The sequence below is a fragment of the Dendropsophus ebraccatus genome, chromosome 3 (genome assembly GCF_027789765.1).
Source record: "Dendropsophus ebraccatus isolate aDenEbr1 chromosome 3, aDenEbr1.pat, whole genome shotgun sequence".
In the NCBI taxonomy this organism is placed as follows: domain Eukaryota; kingdom Metazoa; phylum Chordata; class Amphibia; order Anura; family Hylidae; genus Dendropsophus; species Dendropsophus ebraccatus.
Genome location: NC_091456.1, coordinates 61725313 through 61746482, shown reverse-complemented (window position 1 = coordinate 61746482; position 21170 = coordinate 61725313). Strand labels below are relative to the sequence as shown.

Below are 21170 nucleotides of genomic sequence, written 5' to 3'. Positions count from 1 at the left end.
GAACTACCCCCAGAAATTAAGAGAAGTGTTATCTTTAAAGACACCATTGCCACATGGAAGGCGATACGAAAATTATATGGTTTACCCTTTTGCCTATCGAAAAGATTTCCTCTGTGGCATTCACCACTTTACCCACCTGACTCAGACAAGTTGGACTACTCAGAGTGGCAGAGTGCACATGTTTCTTCTGTTGGGGATCTGCTGGATACTAATTCCAACACTTTCTTATCATGGGATATCGTCAGAACACGATTTAAATTGTCTTCATTTCATTTACCTCAATACGATTCTATAATTGAATTTCTTACTTCCAGAGTGCGGGACATAGCAGAAGCAGAAAGTGATATAGAATTTGATAATCTATTCCCCACACCACCGGTTCATAATTCTTTATCACATACATATGGAGAACTTAGATCACGCTCTCAAAAGAATTTATCTAGACAAATTTTTTTTTAAAAATGGTCCTCCGTAATTTTTTCAGAGGATCTTACCCAACAAATATTGAGAGGATCTCAACTAGTGTATTCTGCCACTCCCAATGTGGTTCTACGTGAAATACATTTCCGCTTTATACACAAGGCTATATATGTCTTTAATATTCCTTTTTCCAACTCCCACACTGCTCACATAAACAGTTGCCCGAAATGTTCACTTCCTAAAGCAGACTTGTTTCATTTTGTCTGGGCCTGCACGCGAGTGCAGGAATTTTGGGACTCTGTGCGGCTCTATCTTTTGTCCACTTGGGGCCATGCCATACCACTTCTCCCTCTTAGTTATCTTTTTTATTTTATTGATATAGACTCTACTACTCCCTCTCCCAAATTACTTACTTCTAAAGGAATTCATTTAACTCTATTAGTTTCCCTGAAATGTTTATTAAGACACTGGATACTGGATACTCTACCAGACATTTCTGAGGTAATCTCCGCTCTGAAGGAGATCTTTCATTGGGAACTTTTGGATGTATTGCGCACCAAAGAAAAATCAACAAAAACATTTATGTCCAAATGGACACAATTTCTAATTCATGATTTTACTATAGAAGAGAGAGACTCTGTCATTAATCAATTTAAGGACACTGATTGGTATTGCATGGCCGCCCAAAAGGGAACTCTGGGAGCACTCCAAATATCTTAAGCTTTTCCCTTTCTCTGTTAAAGACAATTCTCTCCATTCTATTGGTAGCATATTTGAATATCTGACATCTATACCATGTTTTAAGGTGATATTATAAATGACTGTTTTTCTACTTATGTTTTTTGGTTTTTGTATTGTATATGATACTATATCTTTTAAGGTTATTACAAAGGCTCATTGTATCTGTATGATATTGTAAACATACAATCCTTTGTTGCCTGTGAGCGACTTTCTTTTTGAATATGTAATGAATTTTCAATATGTATGTTCAAATATAACGTAAGCCACTAATAAAATATCGTTTAAAAAAAAAAGAAGGAAGGGGCAGACATGCGCAGCAGCGTGGGCCCTGCCTCTTTCTCTCCCTCTCACTGCTAAAGTAGTGGTGGTTGGAATTATAATGGAGCCCTATGGAACTTTCGGTAATCACTGTACCTCTTCCAGAACTTTTGGTTATCTCAGCACCTAGACCCCGACCGAAACAAACCTCTGACATGAAAGGGGAATCTATCACTGGCTACTTTAAGAGGCAGGTGATCAGAAACTCTTGAGTGACTACAAAAACCTGCAGCAAGATTTAATGGCAATATTAAAGAACAAAAGATCTTTCTGCGCAGAGACTTATAGCTCTACTGCTCAAAAAAACCAACAATAGTTGGAACCAATGTGCTTAAAACCATACCAATTGGGCGCAGCAGTTTTTTCCATTCTGTACTGGAACGGGAATTTTGGGGGGCCTATAGATGGTGGTACGTCTGAATGGGTAAGATTTAAGCATATGCTGAAAAGAACACCCTGTGTACATTGAAGCATAGTGGTGGCTCGATGCCTTGGGGCTTCTTTCCTTCCTCTAGCACTGGAGGGATTCAATAGAATATTAGGAAATCCAAAAAGAATATGTCACGCCTTCTGTGAGAAAGCTGGTTTGGGCCTCATCAGACCTTTAAATGGACCATGATCCCAATTGTACTTCAAAGTTCACCAAAGCTTTGTTTCATAAGTTTTGAAAGATTCTGTAGTGGCCTATGGTTGCCTTACTTGAATTATAAAAATCTTTGGTGGGATTTGAAGAATGCAGTTGGAGCATGCTAACCCAAGAATATTCAAAATCATTAGTTGTGCCTCTTGATAAATCTACTGGGGGGTTGGGGGCTGAGAATAGAACGGCATGTAAATTGCTGCTCTTGATAAATTCCCTGCATAATGTTTTTTTTCCCTCCCTATAAAGAATTTCATAAAGTGAGTGGGTCCAAAATATTGTGTTTTTAAAATATTAAATAAATTTCCAGCATCTGCTATCAGTCTGGTTTTACACCGCTTTAAAATTTCAGGAAATGCCAAAAAAAGCCATGGTGTTTTTTTTTTTTTACAAAAACGCCAGTGGGCAGATATTAGTCAATGGATGTTTTGGTGTGGTGGTTTTTTCCCTCTCTGCCATTTTATAGGCTCTGTGACAGTTACTCCAAAATGCCGCATGCTGAGGGTGTGTTTCCCCCCCCCCCCACAAAAAGCACGCCCCCCCCCCCACACACACACTTTGTAATATCTCTATATAGACTAGCCCTCCCCTCTTTGTAAAATCTCCATAAATATCTGCCACCCCCTTTGTAATATTCCCATATACAATATGCAGCCCCTTTTTTGCAGCCCCTTGTTATGCAGCCGCTGTGTGAAAAAAGCACAAAACAAAAAAAAGCTTATTTACCTGTCACATCGCTCTCCACTAGTGGTGTCTTCTTATTCCTGTTGTTCCGTTTCCCTGCGGTGTCTTCTCCTCTGCAACGCCTCCAGGAAGTGTCGTCAGCCATCAGGGGTGGGCTGCAGCCACGTCTACTTCACAAATCAGTATTTTTAAGGGGCCGAGGCCCCTGAGTGCTGTAAGTGCGGGAGAGGGGGGGGGAGGCAGTGGAGTCTGACTAGGGGGCTGGCAGAGCGGCAGAGTGAACAGCGCAGCGTCCGGCCCCGCTTTTCAAAACTACTGCTGCAAAGGGCTGCCGATCCAAGTATGCAGTGGGATAGGCGGCCACGGGGATTGGTAATCCTGGTGGCCCAGCAGGCATTTGCCCGGTCCAACAGATTACTAATCCGGGCATGCACTGTACCGTGTGTCCAGAGTAACCGTCCTCATAACCCTAAATTGATGCATTTATATTGAAACATCAAAGACTGACTTGCTGCTCAGCTACAACATTAAAGGCTACGGTAAAGACTTGCTTTTCAGCTACAAAAACCACATTTTGGTCTTGAATACCCCACTAATTTATTTCCTTGAAAGAATTTTTTCCTTGTTTTTGTACTTTTTTTTTTAATTTTGCTGTTTTTTTTATTAGTGATATTTTAGAGTTGATGGGATCACTTTTAAGTCCGTGCTTTTTTTTGGATGTGGTGACCAAACAACTTAAATTATTTTTTCTTTCTTTCTTTTTTTTTGCAGTATTTCATTTATAGTGTTCACAACAGTATGAAAATTTCTGCTCAGTACGAGGAGTTTTGAATTTTGATAACTTTTTTACAGTTTTCAAGAACTTATTCAAGAACTTTTTATTTTTTAATTACTTTTTTTTTTTAGTTCCCCTATCTTAGCTCTGTTTCAGGGACCCCCATCTGAGCCTGTTTGGGGTGGCCAGAGGTGGTCAAATTTATGCAAACAGATGAGTGGGCTGTAGATAAGCAATAAATATCTTATATGGGAATAACTCTGTAATTTACATTAACATTAACCCTTTCAGGACTGGACTGATTTTGGCCTTCATGACCAGAGCCCATTTTTAAAATCCAACCTGTCTCACTTTATGCAGCTACATGATGCTATAAGTATACTTTTTGATTCTGAGATTATTTTTTTTGTGACATATTGTATTTTAAGTTAGTGGTAAATTTTGCAAAAAATGTTTTGTGAAAAAATGCATTTTTTCCATGAAAAAATTACAAAATTAGCATTTCTCTCATGTAAAATTTTCTGCAGTCACCGTGCAGGTTTAATCACGTAATAATTTCAATGCCAGTGCCATTACGCATGCAGCCATACAAAGTCATACAAAGTATTTGTACTTTTTTATTTTTATTTTTTTCCAACATTTATTATTGTATTGGGGGCTATGGGGATTATATGTGAATTTTACTTTATTATTAATATTTTGTGTGTGTGTGTTTACACTTTGATTTATTGTCCCACATGGGGACTTTACTGTGCAATTGCCTGATTACAGGCATATTGCATTGCAGTGCTGATCAGGACTCCAATGCAATATGTCTGTAATAGGCAAAGCTGATCAGACTCAACCTTAGGCTGAGCCTGATCAGCCACCATAGTTCTGACACCAGGAAGCTTTGGGGAAGCCTCCTGATATCACAGCACAGCGATATGACATCACAGCAATCTCATCGCACAGCCCCAATGAGGAATGAAGGGAGGATTCTCTCTTCTTGCAGCACTAAAGGTGCTGCGATTGCACTGATGACATTCCTGTCATGTACCGGCATGTCCATCTGCCGGAACGGTGTACAGAAATGGACGTGCTGGTACGTGATTATGCGGGAAGGGGTTAAAAACCATAAAGGAAGATAAAATGTTGACTACATCCTAGTGCTATTTAATATTATTCATTCTTTTTCCTTATTTAATAAAAAATGTTTTTGGCAATGTTAATCAATGAATAAGTGTCAAGTAATAGCCTGTCAACAAGTCACAGATATGGCAATGTTGGCAAAGTTTTCACAACAAAAATATATTAATTATGTGTGCTGAAAATAACAAGCTTGCTCATACCAACTTTAGCTGTGGTTACCAAGAACCAAAAGTAATAATCCTGAATGTTTCCAAGAATCGATGATTAAAGCAACTCCACATATGGTCACATCTCATAGAATGTCATTGAATGAATAACTATATTCATTCCTGTTACCTCGATGTTGTCAGTAGTCACAGTGACGTACTGTAACAAACAGCATTAGACTACTAACACATGCAGACTGATAGAGAAGTTACTAAAAAATGTATGATTTTACAACATAATAACTTACAGATTAATAAGGTTGTAAAAAAATAAACTCCTATATACAGTAGTCAAAATAGCCAAGTTTAATTGACTGTTTATCTCCAGCAATGTAGTCAGTACTTTATAGCTTTGTAACAAGTCAATGATTAAAATTATAAAGATTAAATTATTGTTATTATATTTTAAGAATATGTTTTTCATGGTTTACCTTCATCCTGTCTGCCATTTCCATGCTATTAGTAGTTTAATTGTTATGCTAATTAGACACTTTGGTGCACTAGGGGCGGGACTCCTGTCTCCCAGTGCCCTGGACCAGACCACCCTTTCTAATGAATATCAGTCGAGCAGGCCAGCCAGGGTTGGGTCAAATTGATGCACTGGGAGTAGTAGTCACGCCCCCAGTGCACAAAAAAACGAATAAGTATGAAATGAAATTTCTAATATCAGAGAAATGGTGCAGAGAATGAAGGTAAGAAACCTACCTTCATCCTGAGACCCCCTTTGGCAATAGGGAGATATCAGCAGGTTAGAGTTTTCCCTTTATGATATTAAAGACATAGCGGGACATTTATTAAGTCCGACGTTTTTTACGCCGGACTTAAAAATGTCCCCGCATTTCTGGTGCTACGGGGATTTATGTAGAGGCGGACTGCCTCTACATAAATCCTGTATGCTCCGGTGCGCACGGCCAGCTGAGGACTGGAGTAGGTTTTCGGCGTATCTATAAGATACAAAAATGATGAATCGTGCAGACTATGAGTCCACGCCCCCTGTTCAGCCTCCTCCCCGCCACCCCCGGTTTGTGAATATTTTATTCGCAAATCACCCATTTGCGCTTAAAATAATTCGCAAATCGTCACTTTCCGCAGAAAAACCACATTTCGCCGGATAATACATGTCCCCCATAGAGTAGTTGTTGGCAGACAATTATTATCAGTCTATTAAGGACAATACTATCACCTGTTACTAAATATTCGATAATGGGATTTTTTACTTTCCTTGTTGCATGTAGATTGGTCGTTTGGTTATTGGTCAGAATGGATTGCTGTCCACTCCTGCTGTCTCTTGCATCATTAGAAAAATCAAGGCAATTGGAGGAATTGTTCTAACAGCTAGTCACAATCCAGGAGGACCTGGTGGAGATTTTGGAATAAAGTTCAATGTTGCCAACGGAGGTAAAAGAATTACAAAGTTAAAAATATTTTATTAGTTATTTTATTAGTTCACATAGTTAATTTAAAGGGGAACTTTTAGCAGGTTAGACAAATCCAACCTGCTGATGCACAGTATGTCTCTTACCTTCCTTCTTGGGGTGGTGCCGGTGCATTTAGTCGTGTGCTCCACTGTCGAGAGAGACCATTAGGAGCACTGGGGCACCTGTTAAGAGCACTGCCCATCCCCATAGCCCTGATCTGGCCCATCCCCGGATTGCTTGCTCCATTCATAATGATTAGAGAGAGGTCGGCTGGCCGTGTGGATCAGCGCTATGGGGTGGCCAGTGCTCCTAAATGGTCTAAACTGGACCATGGAGCAAACTAGTAACTGCATCGGAACTGCGCCGAAGAGGAAGGTGAGAGACATACCTTCCTCCTCAGCGCCTCCTGTGTAATAGCAGGTTAGATTTGTCTAATAGTCTGTCAATAGTTCCCCTTTAATCAACAGTGGAATAGCAACGGATAACCCATCGTGCATTCTGCAGCTCGCACCCGAAGGCGAACTGATGCAGGTGCGCGCGTCTCTGCCCGTGTCATAGACTCCATTCTATGCACAGGTGGAGTCCGTCGTCCGTCCAAAGAATGAACCCGTTCATTCCCCAGTGTGCACGTACCCTTAAGGAAAACTCCAATTAAAAAATACAGTGCAGGCAGGGGTGTGTGGAAGCATAATAAAGAATGTATATTTACCCCACCTGCACCCCACTCCCTTCCCCACAGCACTGCATCAACAGATCACTGACAACCACCGGGCATCATTACCTCCCAGCTGGTAATGACCCGGGGAAAAGTACCTTCTCAGCCAATCAGTGACTGCAGTGGTGTCCGGTCCCAGTCACTGACTGGCTGAGCAGGCATTCCTTTAGTTGGCCATGACTTTGCATGAGCAGGAGCTTCTAAAGCCACTGATTGGTTCGTGATTGGCGCTGCAAGGGCACAGGGAGGCTAAATATAAACAGTCATACAGTAAGGTAGAGTTTTTACTAGCTCTTCAATAATCCTAAATACAATATGACCTTGGTGTAGGAAAAAGTAATCAGGATAGTATCAAAATAAATGTACACGTTATCAAAAATTTACATGTTAATTTTTGCATAGAAACCTCAAACACAATTGTGATGTGTTTTGATGAGTTCAATTCTGCAGCTCATTGAAAATCCATTGTTAAGTCATATAAAGCTGACACCACATATCTGCAGTCTAATAAATTCTCACAATTTTGTTCCAAGCAGATGTTTTGCTTATGGTCCTGGATGCAGATGTTGGCCATTACACCCCATGTTTCCCATCCAATTCTGTCACTAGAGCCTAACAGCTCAATTGCTACGGTAGCTGCTATATCATGATATGCATACTGTATGCTTTATGCTCTGATGTATGTTGGCTCATGAGCTTGTTTTACTTGCTTTCTCACTTTGTTTTTAGGTCCTGCTCCAGATGCTGTTACGGATAAGATTTATCAGATCAGTAAAACTATCGAGGAATATGCCATTTGTCCTGATTTACGGATTGACCTTTCAAGAGTTGGGAGACAGGAATTTGACTTGGAGAATAAGTTCAAGCCATTTCGAGGTACTGGGGATTTTTGTGTTATTTGCTGTCAGTGTTAATTGTGCAACGGGTAAAATAGTACAACTGGATCTCTATAGTTCAGAAAGACATTATGGCCCTGTTCACATGCTGTAAGACAGCGGCTGTTTTGTCACACGGCCGTGACACAGAACAGCCACTGTCTGTGGAGTTCACCCCTGCCGGTACTGCAGTACCAGCCGGATGAAGATCGCTTCTTTTGAATAGGAATACGGGCACATTCGGTTGTACCTGTGTTACAATTAACCATAACAGCCAATGTAAAATATGTCCAAAGCCACACTTTACATTGTCGGCAAAGTCAATTTTGTGCGGCCACTATTCAATGAATTTCGGCCGCACAAACTTTACACATCATTTTTTTGAGCGGCTGCATGGAAACCTGGCCGGAGTGTATACAGTGTGTATACACTCCGGCCTGGATTCCATAGAGTTCAATGCAATCGGCTGCTGTCATTAAATAACGGCCATTTGTTTAATGAAAATATACGTTGTGTGAACGTGGCCTACGTGTTATTTTAGCTATCATTATGGGGTGTGCTTATCTTACCTTCTTATTATAAAAAAAAGAAGAAGAAAGGATGAGACCTTTTGCAAATGCATTGCTATGGGTTTCTTGAGGACAGATGCAGGATTCCATTGAAAGGCGACATCTCTATAATATTATTGTGCATGACATAGCTCTTAACATGATTGAATAGAAAGCAGCTGGTTGTTTTTTGAGCACAGCCACATGCTACAGAAATGCTGTACATTTTCACAATCCTAAGCATTTCCACAGTTATTCCACAGCAGAAACTCAACTCATTCGCACTATGAATAGATATTAAAGGGTTACTGCAGCAAACATAAATAAATAAATCTTTTAAATCAATTGTTGTCAGAAGGTTATACAGATTTGTAATTAACTTTTTTTACTATTTTAGTATCTGTATGTCCTGCAGGAGGTGATGTATTCTTTCCAGTTTGGCACGGTGCTCTCTGCTGCCAGGAACTCTTCAGAGCAGTAGCAAATCCCCATAGAAAACCTCCCCTGCTTTGTTGTTTTCAACTGGTGTCAGAAAGTTATACAGATTTGTACATTTCTTCTTTTTTAAACACTCAGGCCTTCCAGTACTTATCATCTGCTGTATGTCCTACAGGAAGTGGTGCATTCTTTCTACTTGTCTGACACAGTGCTCTCTGCTGCCATTACAGGAATTGTTTAAAGTAGGAGAGGTTTCTATGCAGGGGCATACAGCAGCTTAGAAGTACTGGACGGATTAACTTTTGTAATATTTATTTACAGGGCCGATTCTAGCTTTTCTGCTGCCTGAGGCGAAAATTAAAATGGACCCCCCCCCCTCCCCCGATACTAGAATCAATTGTGTAGGAACTATTCTCACGTCGATACCTCAGCTATTAGTAAACTTATTTTCTCATTATGTATTATGATGTTCTTCAGAATCTCATCATAAACCCCAGCTGCTGCAGAACCTCATCATACACCTCAGCTGCTGCAGAACATCACACTACACCTCAGCTGCTGCAGAACATCACACTACACCTCAGCTGCTGAAGAACCTCATCATACACCTCAGCTGCTGCAGAACCTCATCATAAACCTCAGCTGCTGCAGAACCTCATCATACACCTCAGCTGTGCAGAACCTCAAACGCCTCTTACTTTTTAAAGAACCAGTCATAATATTTAAGCTGTGATTGTTGTACTACAAGTTCCTGGACTGGATAACACCGCCACACCAGACCTGACCAATACCGCCATACTGTGACTGGATAACACCGCCACACCAGACCTGACCAATACCGCCATACTGTGACTGGATAACACCACCACACCAGACCTGACCAATACCGCCATACTGTGACTGGATAACACCGCCATACCAGGCCTGACCAATACCGCCATACTGTGACTGAATAACACCTCCATACCAGACCTAATACCACCATACTGTGACTGGATAACACCAGCATACCAGGTCTGACCAATACTGCCACACTGTGACTAGATAACACCGCCATACCAGACCTGACCAATACCACCATACTGTGACTGGATAACACTGCCTTACCAGACCTGACCAATACTGCCATACTGTGACTGGATAACACCACCATACCAGACCTGACTAATACTGCCATACTGTGACTGGATGACACCTCCATACCAGACCTGATACCACCATACTGTGACTGGATAACACCGCCATACCAGACCTGACCAATACCACCATACTGTGACTGGGTAACACCACCATACCAGACCTGACCAATACCGCCACACTGTGACTGAATAATACCACCATACCAGACCTGACCAATACCGCCGTATTGTGACTGGATAACACTGCCATACCAGACCTGACCAATACCGCCATACTGTGACTGGATAACACCACCACACCAGACCTGACCAATACCGCCATACTGTGACTGGATAACACTGTCATACCAGACCTGACCAATACCGCCATACTGTGACTGGATAACACCACCACACCAGACCTGATACCAACATACTGTGACTGATTAATACCACCATACCAGACCCGATACCACCTGATAATATCACAGTATAACAGCGCCGTACAGGGACCATATTGGGGTACATGGGGTACATTACTAGTTGTTTATTATTCAGTGTTTTATACAATCAGATAAGGTAATATGGGGAAATTCATATTATATTCCAGTCCTACAGGAGCTACAGTCACAGGGTAACTGTACACAGTGTGGGACTACAACCCCCAGTGTGCTCTGTCAGCTTTTGTCCCCTTCAACTATAAGTCTTGGAAGGGGGGCACAGACAGCAGCCAGACCACGCTGGGAGTTGTAGTCTTACAGTGTCACAGCTCCTCTAGAACTAAAACACCCTGCTGCTGTCAGTAGTTGTGTGTAAGCAGCCCCCAGTGTCTCCCACCCCCCACTGTATCAGTGATAGTGTGCTGTATACTTACAGAGGTGGTGCAGTCACAGAGGTCCCGGCAGGAGAGGGAGGTCAGAGGTCACCCATCCTCAGCGTGCGGCAACCAGATAAGGGAGCAGCTTCTCCTCACAGTGAAGGGAGGGGGGGGGGGGGCGCGCAGGGGCTTTCTCTCTCTCCCTCTCTCTACATACTCTGCAGATAACTGTCATTCAGCAGGTGGTCTGCTGAATCCTCCGTCACTCCCCCCCCCCTCTGAATAGACTGGAGGGAGCTGAGCACAGTACCTGGTGGCCGGATGCACCAAGCCCCGGAGTTCAGTGTGCAGTGCTGTGATTCCATAGGCAAAAGATTCGGGGCAGTGAACTTCCTGTTCGGGGCACTGGCCCCGACTCTTAATGCCTAGCGACGCCACTGCACTCAGTACGGTTAGGAGCTCGGGCTGCTGTCATTTTAGCGAAGTTAAACTTCACTAAAATGACAGTGGCAGAGAAGATTCTGCCGCCCCCTGCAGGACCCCAAGAGCTGCCGCCTGAGGCGGAAGCCTCAGTCTGCCTCATGGCAGAAGCGGGCCTGTTTATTTATCCACAGTACCCCTTTAAGAAAACATATGCTAATGCTGTTAAAAAGAAAAATGTATTTCTATATGGTAATTGTGAATTTTTCTACAGAAATACCTGAAAACACCTGCGGATTTAATGCCATTATTTGCACCTATGATTGAAAGTGTGACTGAATAGATCATTGGCCATGTAGCCCTTTATCAATTAATTTCAGTAGGTTAAGCGGTTTATAATTTAGTCTACATTTTGATAGGCTCTTTATTAAAGGGTTAATTTTTATGTTATAATAATGCACCATGTGCCATAACTTTATGATTAGTGGGGGTAGGACCTTCAAGAGCATTAAAAGAAAATAAAGTATACATCTTACCATGCACAACAACAACAACAAAAAAGTGCACTGTTGATATGAATGTGTGTATTGTCACACCTACAATGGCTGGGTTCACACTACGTATATTTCAGTCAGTATTGTGGTCCTCATATTGCAACCAAAACCAGGAGTGGATTAAAAACACAGAAAGGATCTGTTCACACAATGTTGAATTGTGGATGGCCGCCATTTAATGGCAAATATTTGCTGTTATTTTAGAACAACGGCTGTTTTATTGAAATAATGGCCGTTATTTACTGTTATATGGCAGCCATCCACTCAATTTCAACATTGTGTGAACAGAGCCTTTCTGTGTTTTTAATCCACTCCTGGTTTTGGTTGCAATATGAAGACCACAATACTGACTGAAATATACGTAGTGTGAACCCATTGTTTGTATAGTTAATTCTGCTATATACTTCGAAGTAAAAACACTGTTCAAAAACCTTTAACACCCCACAGAAAAATTCTTTTGAAATAAAGTACTGGATGTGAAACCAAGGCTCGGAAACACATACTGTATGGAGTTTTAATGTATTATGATGATTAAGTTATTATGATGATATTATGGTGATGTTTTTAATGCAGCTTTGTGAGCGAAAATCCAAAAATAGTTCCAGCAAGAAGTATATATGAAAGTTTTATCATTATTATTTCCCTTAAGGCCCTATAACACGGGCCGACAGTGAGGAGCAAACGAGCGCTAATAGCACTCGTTTGCTCCTCTTTCCCCACTCACTGCCGCCGCTATTCCACGCGGCCGCAGCGAACAGGAGAGTGCAGGAGGGGCCACGGGGAGGTGTGGGGGGGGCTGCCCGGGTGATCACTAAATCCTCCCGGCAGCAGATAGCATACAGCAGTGGTCTGCTGCCGCGACTGCTATTCCGCCGCTCCTATTTCGCTGCTATCCTGTTCGTTTGTCTTTTTCAACATGTTTGGAAGACAAACAACGCAATGATCAGCCGACATGAACGATGTCGGCTGATCGTTGCCCTCTGTTCCACGGAATGATTATCGGCCGTAACGGCCAATATTGGCCGAATACAGCCGATAATTGTTCCGTGGAATAGGGTCTTTACTCCTAGCTTTGGCTCAAAAAACTGCAGAAAATACTGACTCAGAAATGATATCTGATTTTGAAGACCTCTATATTCTTATGATACTTGCATAAGGCTGGAAACACACATGGCAGTTTTTGTGCCCAAACCAGATTAGACAAAAAGAAAAGTCCTTTCTGTTTCAATAGTTTTTATTGAAGAGAATTTTTTTTTCAAAACAAAGTAAAACAGGGAGTACCACAATCCGGGCTCAAAAGACAAATGGTACACAATCCCAATTGAATCCACTTCTGCTTTGGCACAAAAACTGCAGTGTGTGTTTCCAACCTGAACACTATGAAGCCAAGATTCCTAATGACAAAAGGTGTTTCAAATACATTTAATTTTATTTATTTATTTATTTTTTGCATTTTTTTTTCAGTTGAAGTGGTTGATTCAGTGGACGTTTATCTCAATTTGCTTAGAACACTTTTTGACTTTAACTCTATTAAGAGTTTGCTTACTGGTCCCAATCAGCTAAAAATAAGGATTGATGCCATGAATGGAGGTAAGGAAAAGACTACTGTGTATTTATTACAGTGGAAAATATGGAACAGTGTTCAAGGCCAGTAGAGTATGAATAAATACTTATAATCCAGGCTTAAACTATTGCTTGTAGAACTAAATGGCAGAGTTTATTGTAATACATGTATTACAGTAATATTGAAGCAAAGCGCTTTGTTATCTCTGCAATCCGCTCATTACATCAGTAATTTTGCGTATTGGGTGCCGAAATCAAGAATAAATCAGATGCATAGGGAACAAAAATGGTACAGGGATGTGAGTTACTAAAAACAGCACATTTGCCTTCCTTGCTTCATGACACCACCCCTTGAATTTACAAGACACCTCCCTATGTTTATTTGAATTGATGCACCAGCACTTAATTTCTATAGGTTTAGGTTGTATAGGTTGGAATATCATTTGTAGTGATTGGATAAAAAGTGTTCCTTATTGCTGCGTTTACACGGAGCGATAATTCGCCCGATCGTACGATTAACGATTTAGAAGTAACTATTTTTTTTATAACAATCAGCCTTAAGATGGAACGATATATCTTACGGAAAAATCGTTTTGCGATCGCTTAAGCCTATCTCGCACATAGGTTAAATCGGTGAACGACTGTTTACACGGAACAATCTGCAAATTTTTTGCAAATGACGAACGACGATTTAAGAACATGTTGTAAGATAAAAATGAACGATTTCTCGCTCGTCGTTTAATCGTTCGCTGCATTTACACGTACTCGATCGTTATCGTGCTATTTCGAAAAATAATCGTTCCGTGTAAACGCAGCATATGGAAGTGTAGGTGAAGATTTGTTTTCAAACTGGCATATGAGATTGCTGGTCCTTTGGACTTTTAGACCCACTGTACTGTTGAACCTGTTGTTTTTGAAAAATAGTTATTAATTCTAAAATAGCAGGACTAAGTTTAATAGCTTTTCGTCAAAGGTTTGGGAAAGAGAGCAAAAATAAATAAATAAATGACTTCTATGCCATCTGAATAATGGTAATCCTTTGCAATCCTCTGACTATTGGATCTGGGATTCTGTGTGTCAAATTATAAAAATAATAGGCCCTGTTATCTCTATGGAATTTGATTCTGACATTAATAGGCTATGTTCCCACAATGGGAAAAGGATGGCCATCTTTCTTAAGGGCTGTCATTTTAGGGTGTCATTTTAGAGCATCCGTTGATAATGTTGCCGGCAAATATTGATCATGCTCATTATTTGCAGCCATCCTTACCAAAAGGCCACCATTTTTCAGAAATCTATATCATCATCCTTGCCATACATTAAGTACTGTCTTGGTAATGCGTGTACACTGTCTCATCTATTTTCTAGTCATGGGTCCTTATGTCCGACGGATACTCTGTGATGAGTTGGGAGCACCTGCCAATTCTGCAGTTAATTGTGTCCCCTTGGAGGACTTTGGTGGCCAGTATCCTGACCCTAACTTAACATATGCCAGTAGTCTCTTGGAGGCCATGAAATCAGGGGAACATGGCTTTGGAGCTGCGTTTGATGCCGATGGAGTAAGTATGTCATGTACTTCATATTTTCTTTTAGCAATGTGTTGCATAGAGAACAAGGGGATGCTAACATTTCTAGTTGTATTATTCCATATACCTTCAAAAACATCTTCAATTTTAGAAAAATAACATATAATATTATTACAACCATTATAACAATAAAACAGAAATAATCTTAGATCAGTATTCTGTTTTTATATTACAATGATTATACATGAATAGAACATAGCCTGTCCTAGGACAGTGACTGTAATGGAGAATGCATCCACTTATGAGCAGAGTTCTTGTGTCACTACTATGACCTCATTGTAAAGCAGTCCTGGGCCTTCATACTATATAGTTATAGCAAAATATCCTAGAGAGAATAGAAGTCACCTCTACTCTTTTACACACCGACCTTCCGACAGTAAATCAGTGCACACACATCATACAGGTGTAGGTGCTCAACAAAAAGAAATAATTTCATCAATGCAAAAATTCCAACAGGAAATGACAGGAAATTCCTTAAATGTAAACAGTCTTTTTATTACAATGACATGGCAAGCAGACAGCAGTACAGCGCAAAACGCCTGCTTTTGCAACACTAATGCTTCATCCGGCCCATCACACATCTCTCTACTAGATTTCTATGATGTGTTCAGCTTAGTTCCATCTGCTTCAGTATCTTAGTTTTATAAAGTGTACTCCCACTGATCCCTGAAAATGACTGTATGTTCATTTACATCGAAAGATTAACAATGGTTAACAATTAACAATGGTTTTCATGTCTGAATGAAAATTCAATAAACGGCAAACAGATGACTTCTGTGTTGTTTGATCACTGCCGTGTTTACAATAAACAATTAACACTTTAAATCAAACACTATAGCGATCCCGCACAAAATACAGTAATAATCTTGTGTAAAATGGCCATAAAGGGGTACTCCGGCACCTAAAAACTTTTGATATTGTGCTTCCCTTATAAAAAACATAATAAACATCTTATTCTTATCTTTCCATGCTCTCCTGAGATTCTCCTGCCGATCCCCCACTGACTGCCGCCACTGCTACTTCCAAAACGAACATGCCTCAGCAGTGACAGCTCGCTAAGCCAATCACAATGACTGAGACGGGACAGAGCCATGTTCAATGATTGGCTGAGCGGGCTGTCATTGCCGAGACAAATTCATCTTGGAAGTAGCAGTGGCTGCGGTCAATAGGGAACATGGTCAGCATGGAATGGTAAAAATAAGATGTTTATTATGTTTTATATAGGGACAGCACAATAGCAAAATTTTTTAAGTGCTGGAGTACCCCTTTAAGGGATACAATTTAGGATCACATATACCAGTTATGCGCAACAAAGAAAGTGCTTCAAGGAGATGTAATGTAGTGCTTGTAATGTTAAAGTGTGTGATATACAATTACTATAGAAATATTATAAAAAAGTAACCAAACACAGGCATTGCACATACAGTATAAAGGCACTAGCATAATGTTTCTTACTAAGTCTTCCTCCCACAATCTGGTTACTGTATATGCAGGAAAAATTTCTTTTAATGCCACAAGGGATCACTAGCTAGGCATCAGGGCACAGACAGGGCTTATCTGCCTATCAGTGTGTTCTGGCGGGGGGTGATTGACACATGCTGCTGGGACTCACTTTTCCTGTCAATCACCCTCTCAGAGCGCTCTGACAGGCAGAGAGCCATGACTAGTTACAGCCCTGTCTCTGCCCAAATACCTAGCTAGCAATTCCCTCACTCTGCATTAAAAGTTATTTTTCTGGCATCTACAGTTACCAGATTGCGGGAGGAAGACTTGGTAATAAACATTATGACCTCATCTTTTGAGCACTGCTAGCGCCTATTATACAGTAAGTGCAAGTGCAAAGTATACAGTACATATATGTTCAATAAAGAATCAGGCATGAGCACTATGGTTTACTTTATTTGGGTATGCTGCACAGCAGGGAGGCAGGCCAGATGAAGCGACGGATGCACACTACCCCTGGGAGAGCTGTTTCACGCCTGAATGACACTTCTTCTGGCTAGGGAGTCACATGACCGCTGGAGGAGGAGTGTTTATATAACCTACATAATACAATGTAACAAACAATGAATACATTTAACACAAAGTTAAAAAAATGTTTACAGGCAGACATTGAAATCATTGTTTAATCCTAAGGGGCCAGTTATGCCTAACTTTGAGATCCAATAAACTTCCTTGGAAAGCAGCAGCTTGTGTTGATCTTCACCATCTGTTGGGGCACTAACTCTTGATAACCCAATAAACTTTATACAATGGGTGTCACCTCTATGGATAGTGCAGATGTGCTCTATAAGTTGGGGGACACTACTTTTCTTAAAAGCATACCCACATGCTGCGTCCTATATAAAAATATGCACACAGGCACACTATGGCATATATCACAAATGTGCTTTTGCAGGTGATAAAATAAATGTAATATATGCTTTTTCAATGAGCTGCTCACCATAACCGCACTGTCTGCACTTCCTATTCCCATGAGGTAGCAATTTCTGCAGCCAATTCATATGACCACTTCTGTTCTTGGCGACGCTATTCAGCTCATCCTGAATTTTTCTATTTTTGAGAAAAGTCATTATTTGGTCAATAATACCTTTACTTTTGTTGAGTGTTGGTACAGTATGTGCAGGAGATCGGTACGGCGATGGGCACGTCGGTTTCCTGCATATACTCTAACTTGTTTCTGGCCCATATGGAAGATAGGTGGATATTTTCCTCCACTAATCCGTTTGCCTCCAAGATGAAAGCATTTTACCGGTACATCGACCACATGTTCATCATATGGGAGGGTTCGGAGGAATGCTTCCTAGATTTTGTCAATTACCTCAATGCTGCCAACCAGGTTAATGTGGCTTTTACCCACAAGTTTGGTGGTACAAACATTGAATTTTTGGACGTGTGGGTGAAATAGACGGGAAACTAGAAACGTCCATTTATAGAAAGCCTACATCATGCAATTCGTTACTTCACTATACCAGCTCCCATCCTCATCAAGTTAGGTATTCTATACCTCATGGTGAGATGGTGAGTTAACTCCTCAGAAGAGGGCTTTGAACCCAAATGGAAGATTTAGAGCAGCATCTTAGAGAGAGGAATTGCCCTAAACAAGTAATCACAGAGAGAGCTGTCTTAGGGCCAGTTCACAATGAGTAAACACAGCGTAATTCTGCAGCGAACCTCTCCTCCGCGGAATCCCGCCGTGCTCAGTGTGCTGCTGTAAGTGAATTAGAGGGCGCGCGCTCGTCTGCTGCCGCCGCTCTCCGATCAAAGAAGTAACATGTTACTTCTTGAGCGGAGAGGAGAGGGAGAGGACAAGCGTGCGCTCTCTCATTCACTTACAGCAGCACACTGAGCACGGCGGGATTCCGTGGCGGACTCAGTGTGAACTGGCCCTTAGAGTCATGACTAAAGACAAAAGGCAGTTGTTGTATGGTCATTCTAAAACTCAAGAGAAAAACTCAGTTATACCTGAAACAAAGAGATCTACTTTGGTTTTCAAAATTCCCCCATAAATGGGGTTATCTCCGGAGCCATCAAGAAAAATTTGGCTACATTAGGAGAGGACCCTGATCTAAGAGAAAATACAAGCCATTATTCACCCATTACCTTTCGCAAAAATAGAACAATTCAGGATGAACTGAACAGTGTCCCCAAAAACAGAAGTGGGCATATGAACTGGCTGCAGAAATCGCTACCTCATGGGAATAGGTGGTGCAGACAGTGTGGTTATGGTGAACAGCTCATTGAAAATGCATATATTAGGTTAAATGGCACTGACTGTGTTATCTCAAATTTTTTTCACCTACAAAACCACTTTGTGATATATGCCATAGTGTTCCTATGTGCATATTTTTTTATATAGGAAAAACAAAACGCAGCATGTGGGCACACTTTAAGGTGCACATGTATTCTGTGAGCAAATCTGCACTATCCATAGAGGTGACACCAGTTGCCATAATACATGCTTAGTGCTTAATAGTTACTATAGTGTCGACTCTATCTCCGATTGCATATATAGTTTCTGCTCATTTCTACTAATGCATGTTCATCTTACCATTAGATGATACATGAGAACGTCTTACATTACATTTTTTAGCGCATGATGCAAGTTGGATTTGACACTTTTGTTCTACTTTGTGTACAATTTAATAGAGAGAAAGTATATTTCCTATATGGCATAATATGCATAAACATTGTATTTCCTAACTTGACAATAATAAATGTCTGTATTTGTTTCAGGATAGATACATGATTTTAGGACAAAATGGCTTTTTTGTGAACCCTTCTGATTCCCTAGCAATTATTGCAGCCAACCTCTCCTCTGTGCCTTACTTTCGACAAATGGGTGTGCGAGGTTTTGGGAGGAGTATGCCTACAAGTACAGCCATAGACAAGTAAGTAAGGTCTGAATAGTTATTTTCACACACACACACACACACACACACACATACACACACACACACACACACACACATTAGTTTGTTGCTTTTATATCCCATTCTCAATATTCTCTTCCTAAACAAAAAATTGTATGGAGCTGAGGCTTCCAGCTCCCATTTATTGTTGATCAACTAATCTGCAGGGGTGCCTGGCGTCAGCAGCCTGCCAGTCAATTATTCATGGTCTATCTATAGGATATTGTCCAGAAAACCCCTCCAAAGGGGTTATTCAGGATTCAAACAACATAGTTGCTTTCTTCTAAAAAGAGCTTGTCTTTAGTTGTGTGTGATATTGCCAGAGGTGATTCTAGCCTCTCTGCTGCCAGAGGCGAACGATAGGATGACACCCCCCCCCCCCCGTCAATCCGCCCACATTATAATCCAATACTGCCCCCCCCCCAATGCTGTCCCCAGTAAACATAACGTTTGGTCCCTTGCTGCACAGAGGATGTCAGGAGAGGAGGGGGCTGATCTTATAGGGGAGGTCACAGCAGCACATAGGAGGTCAGGAGAGGAGGGTGCTGATCTTATAGGGGAGGTCACAGCAGCACAGAGGATGTCAGGAGAGGAGGGGGCTGATCTTATAGGGGAGGTCACAGCAGCACATAGGAGGTCAGGAGAGGAGGGTGCTGATCTTATAGGGGAGGTCACAGCAGCACAGAGGAGGTCAGGAGAGGAGGGTGCTGATCTTATAGGGGAGGTCACAGCAGCACAGAGGAGGTCAGGAGAGGAGGGCGCTAATCCTATAGGAGAGGTCCCAGCAGTACAGAGGATGTCAGGAGAGGAGGGTGCTAATCCTATAGGAGAAGTCCCAGCAGCACAGAGGATGTCAGGAGAGGAGGGTGCTGATCTTTTAGGAGATCGTCCCCCTCTTCCCCCCCTTATAGATGGTCCCCTCTCCCTTATAGATGGTCCCCCTCTCCCCCCCCTTATAGATGGTCCCCCTCCCCCCCCACCTTATAGATGGTCTCCCTCTCCCCCCTCCCTTATAGATGGTCCCCCTTTCCCCCCTCCCTTATAGATGGTCCCCCTCCCTTATAGATGGTCCCCCTCTCCCCCCTCCCTTATAGATGGTCCCCCTCTCCCCCCCTCCCTTATAGATGGTCCCCCTCTCCCCCCTCCCTTTATAGATGGTCCCCCTCTCCCCCCTCCCTTATAGATGGTCCCCCTCTCCCCCCTCCCTTATAGATGGTCCCCCTTTCCCCCCTCCCTTATAGATGGTCCCCCTCTCCCCCCTCCCTTATAGATGGTCCCCCTCTCCCCCCTCCCTTATAGATGGTCCCCATCTCCCCCCTCCCTTATAGATGGTCCCCCTCTCCCCCCTCCCTTTATAGATGGTCCCCCTCTCCCCCTCCCTTATAGATGGTCCCCCTTTCCCCCCTCCCTTATAGATGGTCCCCCTCTCCCCCCTCCCTTATAGATGGTCCCCATCTCCCCCCTCCCTTATAGATGGTCCCCCTCTCCCCCCTCCCTTATAGATGGTCCCCCTTTCCCCCCTCCCTTATAGATGGTCCCCCTTTCCCCCCTCCCTTATAGATGGTCCCCCTCTCCCCCCTCCCTTATAGATGGTCCCCCTCTCCCCCCTCCCTTAAAGATGGTCCCCCTCTCCCCCCTCCCTTATAGATGGTCCCCATCTCCCCCCCTCCCTTATAGATGGTCCCCCTCTCCCCCCTCCCTTATAGATGGTCCCCCTTTCCCCCCTCCCTTATAGATGGACCCCTCTCCCCCCTCCCTTATAGATGGTCCCCCTCTCCCCCCCCCTTATAG

At 42.2% G+C, this 21170-nt stretch overlaps 1 protein-coding gene across 1 annotated transcript in view; it reads left to right on the top strand.

Moving 5' to 3' along the window:
* The window catches only part of PGM5 (phosphoglucomutase 5), a 111245-nt gene that overhangs the window by 23028 nt on the left and 67047 nt on the right, over positions 1 to 21170 (top strand). Inside the window, exons 2-6 of the mRNA XM_069961876.1 lie at positions 6151 to 6313; positions 7778 to 7924; positions 13283 to 13408; positions 14750 to 14940; positions 19204 to 19358. Coding sequence (XP_069817977.1) covers positions 6151 to 6313; positions 7778 to 7924; positions 13283 to 13408; positions 14750 to 14940; positions 19204 to 19358 — 782 coding nt within the window. The remainder of the gene's footprint in view (positions 1 to 6150; positions 6314 to 7777; positions 7925 to 13282; positions 13409 to 14749; positions 14941 to 19203; positions 19359 to 21170) is intronic.